This window comes from Equus asinus, chromosome 2, assembly GCF_041296235.1.
Source record: "Equus asinus isolate D_3611 breed Donkey chromosome 2, EquAss-T2T_v2, whole genome shotgun sequence".
Lineage (NCBI taxonomy): Eukaryota > Metazoa > Chordata > Mammalia > Perissodactyla > Equidae > Equus > Equus asinus.
Window position 1 is genome coordinate 111,587,352 of NC_091791.1, and position 11,804 is coordinate 111,599,155.

The 11,804-nt window shown below is 45.8% G+C and overlaps 1 protein-coding gene across 1 annotated transcript in view; it reads right to left on the bottom strand.

The window, feature by feature from the left end:
- LOC139041781 (uncharacterized) overlaps positions 1–10,177 on the bottom strand; it is a 30,201-nt gene extending 20,024 nt beyond the window's left edge. Inside the window, exon 1 of the mRNA XM_070496315.1 lies at positions 9,983–10,177. Within this exon, the coding sequence (XP_070352416.1) occupies positions 9,983–10,168 (186 nt within the window). The 5' untranslated portion in view covers positions 10,169–10,177. The remainder of the gene's footprint in view (positions 1–9,982) is intronic.
- Between the last annotated feature and the right edge of the window lie 1,627 nt (positions 10,178–11,804).

Consider the following 11,804-nt stretch of genomic DNA (forward strand, 5'->3'; position numbering starts at 1 on the left):
CATTGCTTGTGACAAATGTACCATACTAATGTAAGATGGGTAATTAGGCATGGGGTATATGGAAACTCTCTTTACAACTCTTCTGTAACTCTAAATCTATTCTAAAATTAAAAGTGTATTTTAAAAAAGAAAGCAGGAGTGGCCATATTAATAGCAGATGAAGTATACTTCAGAGCAAAGGAAATTACCAGACACAGAGAAGTACATTACGTAACGACAAAAGTGTCAGTCCAGCAAGAAGACATAACAATCCTAAATGTTAAGGTACGAAAAAATACAGCTACAAAAATGTGAAGTAAAAACTGATAGAACTGAGTGGAGAAATAGACAAATCCGTAATTATAGATGAGAGCTTTAGCCCTCTTCTCTCAACAATTGATGAAGCCATTGGGCAGAATTCAGCAAGCACATAAAAGAACTCAACAATGTCATTAACCAAGAGGATCTCATTGATATTTATAAAGTATTCAATCCCCAAACAGCAGAATAGACATTCTTTACAATAGCCCATGAAACATGTTACCGAGATAGACTATATCCTGGGCCATAAAATAAACCTCAACAAAATTAAAAGAATTGAACTTACGCAGAGTATGCAGTCTGATAACAAGGGGATCAAACTATTAATCAATAACAGAAAGACAAAAGGAAAATTTCCAAATACTTAGAAATTAAACACACACTTTTAAATAATAGAGGGTCAAAGAAGGCGTCTCAAGGAAAATTTTAAAAATATATTGAACTAAATAAAAATGAAATACAACATGCCCAAATTTGTGGGCTGCAGCTGAGGCAATGCTGAGACAGATTTACAGTATTAAATGTTATATTAGATAAAAATAAAAGTATCAAATCAACAATCTAAGCTTCTGTCTCAAAAACTAATAAAAAGAATAGCAAAAATAAACCAAATCAAGCAGAAGAAAGGAAATAATTAAGTTAAGAGTGTAAATCAATGGCATTGAAAACAGGAAAACAAAAAAGAAAATTCAATGAACCCAGAAGGCTGATTCTTTGAAAAGATCATTAAAATTGACAAATTTCTAGCAAGACTGACAAAGAGAAAGGGAGACAAAACACAAATTAACAATTTCAAAAACAAAATGGGGACATCACTCCAAATACTGCAGTCATCAAAAAATTAATAATGAGATACCATAAACAACTCCAAAGACATAAATTTGACAGCTTAGATGAAATGGACCAATTTCTCAAAAAGTACAAATTACCACAATGCATCCAACGTAAAATAGATCATTTGAATAGCCCTATAACATTTTAGAATAATAACTTCCTAATTTTAAAGTTCCCAAAGAAGGAATCTCCAGACCCAGATAGTTTCACCACAGAAATCTATCAAACCTTTAAAGAATTAACACCAAGTCTACACAATCTCTTCCAGAAAATAGAAGCGGGAACGCCCCAAGTCATTTTATGAAGCTAGTATTAGCCTGTTAACAAAACCAGACAAAAACAGTATACAAAAATAAAACTACAGAATAACATCACTCATGAATGTAGACGCAAAAATCCTTAACGAAATTGTAGCAAATAGAATTCAACAATATAGGAAAAGAATTAAACACCATGACCAAATGGGATTTATTCCAGATATGCAAGGCTGGTTCAATATTTAAATATGAGTCAATGCAATCCACCATGTCATCAGGCTAAAGAAGAAAAATCATATGATCACATCAATGGACTCTGAAAAGGAATTTGACAAAATATGACACCATTCATAACTAAAAAGAAAAATCTCAGCAAACTAGGAATAGAGGGAACTCCTTTAGCTTGATAAAAAGCATCTACAGAAAACGTACAGCTAACATTATATTTAATCATGAAAGACTGAATGCTTTCCCTCTAAGACTGGGAACAAAGCAAGGATTTTCCTCTCACTACTCTAATGCAACACAGCACTGAAAGTTCTAACCACTGCAATAAGGCAAGAAAAGGAAATAGAAGACATATAATTCGTAGAGGAAGAAATAAAAATATCCCTGATCTGAGGGTATTAAATAAAAGGGACACAGCTTAATAATCGCGCACACACACACAAATGCACTTATTTACAAATGACAGAAAATCTATATAGAAAATCCCAAAGAATCTACAAAAATCCTCCTAGAACCAATAAGTGAGTTCAGCAAGGGTGCAGGATCCAAGATAATCATACAAAAATCAATTGTATTTCTATATACTAATAATGATCACTAGTAATTAAAAATACAAAGCAATCACAGTTGCTTTAAAAAAAAGGAATACTTACGTGCAAATTTAACAAAACAAAAGGATTGATATCCTGAAAACTACAAAACTCTGATCAAAGAAATCAATGATCTAAAAAATAGAGGGACAGACCAGATTTATGGATTGGAAGACTCAACAGAGTAAAGATGTCAATTCTCCCCAATTTGATACACAGGTTTAACACAATTCCTATCAAAACCCCAGCAAGATTTTTTGGAGATATTAACAAAATTATTCTAACATTTATATGGAAAAGCAAATGAACTAGAACAGCTAAAACAACTTTGAAAAGAAGAGTAAAGAGTAAATTTTGGACAACAAGAGTAACAAAGATTGTTGTAGTATTGGCAAAGGGACAGACACATAGATCAACAGAACAGGATAGAGAACCCAGAAATAGACTCACAAAAATGCCTGAGTGATTTTCTTTTTTTCGTTTTTCTTTTTTGCTGAGGAAGGTTTGCCCTGAGCTAACATCCGTTGTCAATCTTCTTCTTTTTTTTGCTTGACGAAGCATAGCCCTGAGCTAACATCTATGCTAATCTTCCTCTATTTTGTATATGAGATAATTCAAGAGCATGGCTGATGAGTCTCGGAGTAGGTCCATGCCTGGGATCCGAACTTGCGAACCTGGGCTGCCGAATGGAGTACTTGCAAATTTAACCACTCAGCCACAGGGCTGGCCCTGCCCAAGTGATTTTTGACAAAGGTGCAAAAAGCATTTCAATGAAGTTTAGCATTTTCAACAAATGGTGCTGGAGCAATCGGACATCTACAGGGAAAAAGAGAACCTGGACCTAAACTTCACACTTAATTCAAAATGGATCATGGGTTTCAACTATAAAGCTTTTAGAAAAAAACATAACAAGAAATCTTCAGGATTTAGGGTTAAGCCAAGAGCTCCTAAACTTGACACCAAAGCACAAACTATAGTAATAATAAATAATTAAAACTAAAACTAATAAATTGGGCTTCATCAAAATTTAAAACTTTTCTCTGTAAAAGACCCTGTTAGGAGGATGAAAAGACAAGACACAGACTGGGAGAAAATATTTGCAAACCACATATCTGACCAAGAATTGGAATCTAGAAAAATATATGAAGAACTCTCGAAACATAACAGTAAAACAAACAAAAGCCAATTAGAAAATGCCACGAAGAGACATTTCACCGAAGATGTTCGACATCATTAGGCATTAGGGAAATGCAAATTAAAACCACAATGAGATCTCACCGCATACCTGTTAGAATGACTAGAATGAAAAAATAGGGCCACCGCTAAATGTTAATAGAGAGAATGGATTGTTCATTCATTGCTAGTGGGGATGGAAAATGATATAGCCACTCTGGAAATCAGTTTGGCAGTTTCTTATCAAACCAAACATGCAACTGCCATACAACCCTCATTTGCACTCTCAGGCATTTATCCTAGAGAAATTGAATTTATATTCCCACAAAAACCTGTGCTCAAATGTTTATAGCAGCTTTGTTGGTAAACCATAAACAACCCAGGTATCCTTCAGTGGTGAATGATTTAGCAAACTGTGGGAGATCCATCTCACGGAACAGTACTCAGGAATAAAAAGGAGCAAACTACTGATACACCCGACAAGCTGCATGAAGCTTCAGGGAATTAGGCTAAGCAGAAAAAAAACAATCCCAAAGGTTCCATTCTGTATGCTTCCATTTATACAACATTCTTGAAAGGACAAAACCATAGAAGTAGAAAATAGATCAGTGATGGCCAGAGGTAAAGGACCAGCAGGCAGAGAGTGGGGGTGACGATGGGAGGGAAGTAAGTGTGCCTGAGAAAGGGCAGCAGGAGGGACCCTCGTGATGGAAATGTTCTGCACCTTGACTGTAGCACCGTCAGTGTCCTGGTGGTGATATTGCACTGTAGTTGTACTTTTGGGGGAAACTGGAAAAGGGCACATGATATTTCTCTGTATTATTTCTACAATTGCATGTGAATCTACAATTATCACAAAACAAAAATTTTAATGACAAAATTTTTTTAAGGAAAACAGTTTAAATGTCTGTTGTTAGGAGCCTAGTTAAATGAACTATGGATCTTCCATCGCTGCAAGATAAGCAGCTGCTACAAAGTCTATGAGAGATCTATACGAAGAGGCATCAAACCGGATGGGTAAAAACAGCAAGGTGTAGAAGAGTATGTATACGTGATTCTTTTTCTACAAAACATGATAAAATTTAAGTCTGTGTGTAAATACATACGAAAAGGCTGGGTAGGCCCACTGTGAAGTGTTAACAGTAATTCCTTGTGGGGAAAGGAATTGGTTAGGAGACACACTTTTACTTTTAACAACAAACTTGTGCTAAACAAACAAACAAGAAAACATTTCATTTTGTATATGAAGAAACTGAGGCTTAGCAGAGGTGAAAGCAAAGGCCGAGGTCACCCAGCTAGGGAGGGGTTCAGAGCTTGGCTCTAAACTCAGACCTTCTGACTCAAATCCAGAGAGGCCAAGGCAGGAAATAGGCTGCACGGCTCCTCCAGGCCTGCTGCTGTGCACTGGACTGTCCTCAGATAAAGAACCCTCTGAGAGGAAGAACTTGGGACAAAGAAGATCCTCGCGGATGTGGAGGACAGGAAATGGCGCCGCCTGGGGTTTTCCCTGCCTCCTGGTGCAGGAAGCAACAGCAACTCAGCAGAAGGGCATTTGGGGCCAGAGAGCCTGGATTTCAGGGGCCACCCAGCCACCGCACCAGGCTCGGCGCTGGGCAGCCAAAGTCCCTGCTCTCCAGGATTTTACCGTCCAGGCAGGAGACCCACTGTGGTCAAGTAACCAGGGGGCAATGAGATCCCGAAATCACTGCTGCTGGAGGCCTGGGGGAGCCTCAAAGAAGAGGCCAGGTTTAACTGGAGGCCTGAAAAAGGAAAGTAAGAATGAGCTGGGCAGAGCAGGAACAGGTGGTTTTCCAAGTAAAAGGATCAACATGGACCAAGGCATAGGGGCGGAGGGTAACTTATGGCTGAAACTAGAAGTGGAGGCACGAAGCCAGGCGGCAAGCTTGGGGTCCCATGTTGACGTTCTCTTGTTCTGCGGGCAGTTGGGAGCCATGAGAGGTGTGTGCACAAGAGAGTCAAAAAGTCAGTGTGTGTTTCTGGAAGTGAGTTCTGGCTGCTGGGTTGGGGAGAAGGGGAAGAGGTGGAGGAAAGGTGGAAGGCCACTGTTGCAGCAACTGAGGCACCATGTGATAAGGTAGAGACCAGGGAGTCAGAAAGGCAAGAATGGTTTTGAGAAACATATTGAAAAATATTTTGTAGGCAGAATGAACAGGACTTGATGTTGGGCACCTTTGTTGACTTTTGGTTACCCAGTAGCCATGTCCCTCTCTCTGGTCACAGAGCCATGATTTCCTCTGCTGACGTCTTGGAGGGTTCTCAGCCAAGAGGCCCTGCCCACAACCAAGATTCCCCCATCTTTACCTTGTGTCCTGAGTCAGACTTTTGAGAGGGGCAGACAAATATAAATAGAGCTGGTGGAATTCACCATCCACTCCCCTCCCCACCCTCCCTGCCGAGCCCTGAGTCTGCCTCTCCAGTCTTCCCTTCACGCCTATGACCTTCCCTCCCTCTGCAGCCTTGGTAATGGGTGGGCTGTGGCCATGTTGGAGACAGGATGGAATCCCCTTGGCTCTTAGCTCTAACCACTCTGAGAAGATTCTTTAGATCTAAATTCTCCCGGGTCTTGTGGGCTTCTTTCTTCCTTCTCTCTATGTGGTCTGATTTCTGCTAGGTTTGACTCATCTATTAGGGCTGACTCATTCACTCAACACACATAACTCAAAAATTAAAGAGTTTCCATGGCCCAACCTCCCAGAATCTGTCTCTGATGGTGGTTTCAAGGGAATGTTGTATCCATTCCACTCTTTGAGGCACTGGGTCAAGATGTCCTGCTTGACTATGAATGAATGGGCCTGTTTAAATGTTTATGACACCCAATTCTCCCAAGTACCCCAGCACACCTGAGCGGTAACACCTAGGACTACTTGTGGAAGGCACCAATTGCCATTAGTACTTGGGCTAAAAGTTGACCTAGTGGGGAAGGAGCAGGAATGCTGTTGCCCTTCGGCGATAGGGAGGGGATCTAAGGGGGCTGAGTTGTGTTGAGCACTTTCTTACACTCCAGGAACTGAGCTAAAAGTGAACTAAGGGTCTGACATATATGGGCTCAAGTTCTCACAACAACCCCAAGGGATATAGGTCACCTACTATCCCATTTTACAGACAAGAAGACCAAGATTTAGAAAGGTCAGCCATTAGTAAGTGACAGAGTGTGGGCAAAAATTCAGGTGTGTCTGACATCAAATTGTGTGCTTTCCACCCCCACATGGACCCCCATTGAAGGGAGGATTCAAGAAGAGAGAAGGCGACCTCAGTGCTCCAAATCCACGTAGCCCAGGCATGGATGTCTAAAGCACACGTGGGAGAACCAGGCTTTGCACTGTATGTGAAAATGATAAGGCTGAAAAAAGTACTTCCAGATGCTTTACTAAAGCAAGTTGTGGTAAAGAGAAGAGGAGAGAGACTGAGAGTGTGTGGGTGGGAGAGCCAGGCCTCCTGACTCCCAGGATCCCATCAAGCTGTTGCTGGCATCCAGAAAGCCTGGGAGTGCCATTTTGGTCTCAGGAGCAAGACACATCTCCTTTGAGAGTATCTGACCTGCTCACAGTGACTCTGTAAGAGTCACTGTAGGAGAGGGCTCCCGGCAGGCACATCTACACACACAACACTGTCCCCCTCACTCCAGATGACTGGAGCAGGGGTGGACACCTAAACCAGGCTGGATCAGTTAGTGCTTGAGTGAGTCTGGCTGGTCTTATAAAGAGAGAGAATATTAAATCAAGAGCTGTGCAACAACCATCTTCCACCCACCACATGCAGAGAGCAACAAGGAAGATGTATTAGTGGAGAGAAGCACAGGCAAGAAGCCATGTGGCCTGGAGAGAGACAGACAGGAAGTAGCTTCCTGCATTCTCATCACTTTCTAGACCTGGTCTCCTCTTCTCCTCAGGCCCAATTATTCAATTTCTTCTTGGATTCCCAGGCAGTGCCCAATTTCCTCCCAATAAATTTCATAGGCTTGTTTGAAGTGGGCTTCTGTCATTTTAGACCAAAAGTGTCTTGACAATCCCAGGTGAGGAGGCTGGATCCTTTTGAAACACTAGACTTTTACTCCCCAAGGATCCCAGGGGGGCTGGAGAGAGAAGGGACTAGCATCATTCTGACACTAGAGGAAGTGAAAGAGTTACACTCCAAGGACATTTATCACAATAATTAAGCCCTATCAAAATGAAGCAGGCATCACTCTCCCTATGATAACTGAACCTTTCAATGTCAACCCCAAGGACTCAGACACAGCTTCTGGGTGTAATTCATCTGTCGAGACTGTTCTGTATTAACCTACTAATCTATGTGTGGCTAATGACTCAGGACTGCACGTTGACCTTGACTTCCCTTGAAGGTTTCATCATGGCTGCCCTCCCAAATAAAGAGCAGCGCTTGCAGGTGGGTGCCTTGTCATAACACTTTTTTCCCTGCACAACTTAGCTCAAGTATTTAAAGCGTTTTGTTTTATCCCTTGTCCAGTATTCCACAGATCTCCCTTGGATCTTTCTCCTGACCCAAGGAACCCATTGTCTCTGGTGCTGGCCCTGCCAGGCTCTCCACTGCGACAGAGACACATCTCACTTCCCTTCTGCAGTCACTGGCTCCCTAACACCCAATCTCTTCTAACAGCACGTGCCCAGCACAGGGACAAGCAAGTCAGCCTTCCCCTGGCTTCACAGGGTGGGGGCCCTCCGGAGAGCCCTCACCACCCAGTACTCTCAGACCTCTGCTGTGTCCCAAGGGAAGACCTGGGGAAGCCAGTGGTAGCAAAACGGGGTGGAGGAAGGAGGGTGCGGGGAGGGGCTGGGTTGTTCTGCCTCACCGCCTCCTGCCCTGGTTTCCAAAGAAGCCATCAAGGGGGCATGTCTGCTGCTGGCTGCAGGAAGGAGCCTTCCCTCTTTCCTGCTGGGTCCCAGAGATGGCCGAGCTGCGAGGGCCAGGGTTGTGGATCGAGGCACCAGCACTGCTTGTGCTGTGACCAGAGGCCCAAGGAGCACCCTGGGTTCAGCGTGTGTAACCTCAAAGCAAAGACTTTGCCTTTTATTGGAAGCCCCACGCAAATCACAAGCCTCCAAAGGCATTTATTAAGTGCCTGTTTCTTCTTTGTCTACTTCGATGCCAGACCAAAGAGCTACATTTTTACATTTCATCGACTGATTTATACCCTGCCCATTTCCAAAACGGATGACAATAAAACCACAGGTACAGAATGGCCAGGAACATTTACCCAAGACAAAGGAGGGGAACAAAGGCAGAGAATTATGCCCAGCCTCAGCCTTTCAGGAAGGAGAAATCTAAGATTTCATTCTCTGGGTGTCTTTAAACTTCCTCAAGGTGTAAGAGCTGCTTTCATTTGTTTCTGTGAAGCTCCTGCACCCCCATCAGAAAGGCAGCCCCCTCCGTGGCTGTGCTCTGACGGCCTGTTCCCACTTAGAGGACTTGCTCTGAAGCAGGCAACCTGCTGCAGCCGCTGAGGCCACGGCGGCTTTTCTGTCCTGTCACTTGGCGGTCTTCTGCACGGCTGCCTCTGGCCCCCTGGGCTGTGGCTGCAGACAGCCTGAGGACTGTGTTTCTCCGCTGAGGCTCCACTCTGCTGACAGGTCGTCTGGGCCGTGCCCCGGCCCAGTTTGCGGCACATTCTCATCTCCTTTATGGAAATAAAGGCGGAAAACAAGAGCAAGCCCCCCACCCCCCACCCATGGCAGCTCACTGTGCCTGGCCCCATGGATGCCAAGATGAGCACGGTGAGCAGTGCCAGCCCTCGGAGGAGGCCGGCACAGACGCAAACAGTGTCTGGAAGGGAAAGGGGAAGAGGAAGGCGGCAGAAAGCGCTGAGTATGGGCTTCTGAGGGAGCCCACCCACCATCTGCAGAGTTCCCGCAGGAGCTGGGGCGCAGGGACAACCGGTGGTCAGGGCCACTGTGCTGGCATTGCTGACGGGGGAAGTGAGGCCAGAGAGGCTTTGTTTAAACTCCATGCCCTTCTGTTGACTCTCCCTCAACCTTAGAAACAGGAGACACAAAAAACTTCCTTCTATTTCTCTCAGTGGACCATGAGGAAATCTATGATGAGAAGAGAGCCCCCACGAACGCAGAGCCATGTCCCCTTGTTTTGTGGCCATGAGCTGAAGGCACGCAGAACACAGGGTTTGAACGTTTGTCCTGCCATCTCTTTACTGGACCTCCCTGAGGGTCTTTTTTTTTTATAAAATGGGGATAGACAACAGCCACTGCTCAGAATCTTGGGAAATTAAATGAAATAAAACAAAGAACACATAAACAAAATAACTCATATATATGTATGTATATGCACTCATACATTTACATATACAGATCTATGCACTGTGTCCCCTCCCCGCAGAGCCTGAAGTGCCCCTGACCGAGCGTGGCTCAGGTTCTTATGACGAGGACAGCTGCCCTGGGGTCTGCTTCTCTCCTCCCTCACCCACCCCACCCCTGCCCTGCAGCAGCTGAGGCCAACTGGGCCTCCAGCAGCTGGTCCTGAACAGGAACTTGGAGGCCTGACTGTGGGCAGAGCGCTCCCTGTGCGGGCCCCAGGCCCGACCGCCTGCTCATGAAACCCTAGCCCGCTGACCTTTGGGTGTGAAGGGAGCCTGCTGTGTTTTGCAGGCCAGCATGCAGGGAGCGTGGAGTGGCGGGAAGTGACGGGCTGCCCATTGCAGTGTGGCAGTGTGCCATTTGCCCTGGCTTTGTAGCCATCTTCCTCCCAGCTCTTCTTTTTCTTTCCCCTCAGCATCTTCACCCCTAAGCATACTGTCATGCTCACTGCCAGTGGTCAAGCCACAACAACGGCAGCGACACTCACAGAGCCCCCACTGTGCGTGGGACTTGTCTTCTCCCACTTCCTGGTTGCTGTCTCTGGTCCCTCCTGCCTCACTGCCTGGACCTTCTGAGCCTCCCTGGCCTGTACCGCCTCATCTTCCCAGCCTTGGCTCAACACAGCAAAGCCTGAAGACTCACTGATCACCCTCTGGCTCTCTAGCCCACACCTCACTTTATCTTCTGCTCAGTATTTACCACCTCCTGACACGCGGTTGTGTTTATTTGTGTAATGTCTAGAATGTAAGGGCCAGGGCGGCAGGCTAGACCTGAGGGAGGGAGAGCTCAGAAAATAGGCATTGAATGAATGAATGGATGAACAAACAGAGGCTCAGAGAGGGCAAGTAACTTGTCCAAAGCCACAAAGCTAGAAAATAGCGGAAAAGGGTTTAAATTCCATTGTCTCTGACTACTGGAGACCCTGGTATCCCCACTCCTCCCCTGTATTTAGAGGCCCCCTTCTCTAGCCCCACACACCTCCACAGGGGATATCTTACCTCTGCTGTCATCACACCCCTCCCCCACTCCCCTACCCAGGTAGCATCACCCAGGGGCACCAGGGAAGGCGACAGAGACTCAGGGACCCCACCAGCCCAATTTGTGGTCTTTCCTAAGCAGACAAACCTGCTAAAGCAGAAAATGACCATGTCACCTAGAAGTGGGGACAGTCCAAGCAGGAACAGGAGAGCGCCTCCTCCTGCTGGCTTCTTCCGAAACCCCAGGACCCTGCAAACGGCAGCCTTTTGAAGACAGGTGAGCCTGCTCTACTTGTCTTGCAGATATGGAATCTAGGTCATTCTGCTGCCTCCCCTCCTCCTCTGGAAGATGAGCAGGATTTCTCCCAGGGTCTCCGAGCAAGAGAGGGGATGAGAGGGAAAAATGTTTTAGTGGAATCCACACCCTGCCTGCTGCTGTCAGGAACATTTCATTTTGGAGCCAATATAATTTATGAGATGCAAATGGATTTAGCATTAAAAAAATCTTGGAAAAGGTACAAAGTGCACCTCGCAGCCTTGTGCTGAGGTGTGTTTGGGGCTCCATTAATCATCTCAGACAAAGGAGATTTAATCTAAGGCTCGTCAGTCTGCAGAGCGCCCGCATCCCTCCCCGAGGCCGGGAGGCTGGCCGGCAGCAGCGGGCGCTGGCTGCAGGCCTGGCCTCCGAGCAGGCTCCGGCCTCCGGTGCTCGGCACTTGTGCTTAGCTCTGGTCTGAGTCACGCAGTAGATGAAATTACAGAGGTTCCTGCACATGATGAATCAGAAGGCAGGATCAAGCCAAATATTTGGACAAGCCTTGCCCCGCGTGGAGCAGGAGGGAGACTTAGCAGCCAGCAAGCAGCCTGCTAGCAGCCTGCCCAGAGATCGTTTCTGACAAAGTGCCACCCTGGGGCAGGCTCCTGCTTAGAAGGGAATTAGCTCCAATCCATAAGGCATCCTGCCGTCGGGTCTCACGGCGAGTGCCGGGAAAGGGGCCTAGGAGCATCCCAGGGCCCTGAGCCGTGATTCAGCCTCCCCCTCGAAAGAGGGGCTTGTCAGGGTGCAGTGCACAAAGTGGGTGGCGTCGGTGGGGGGAGGAG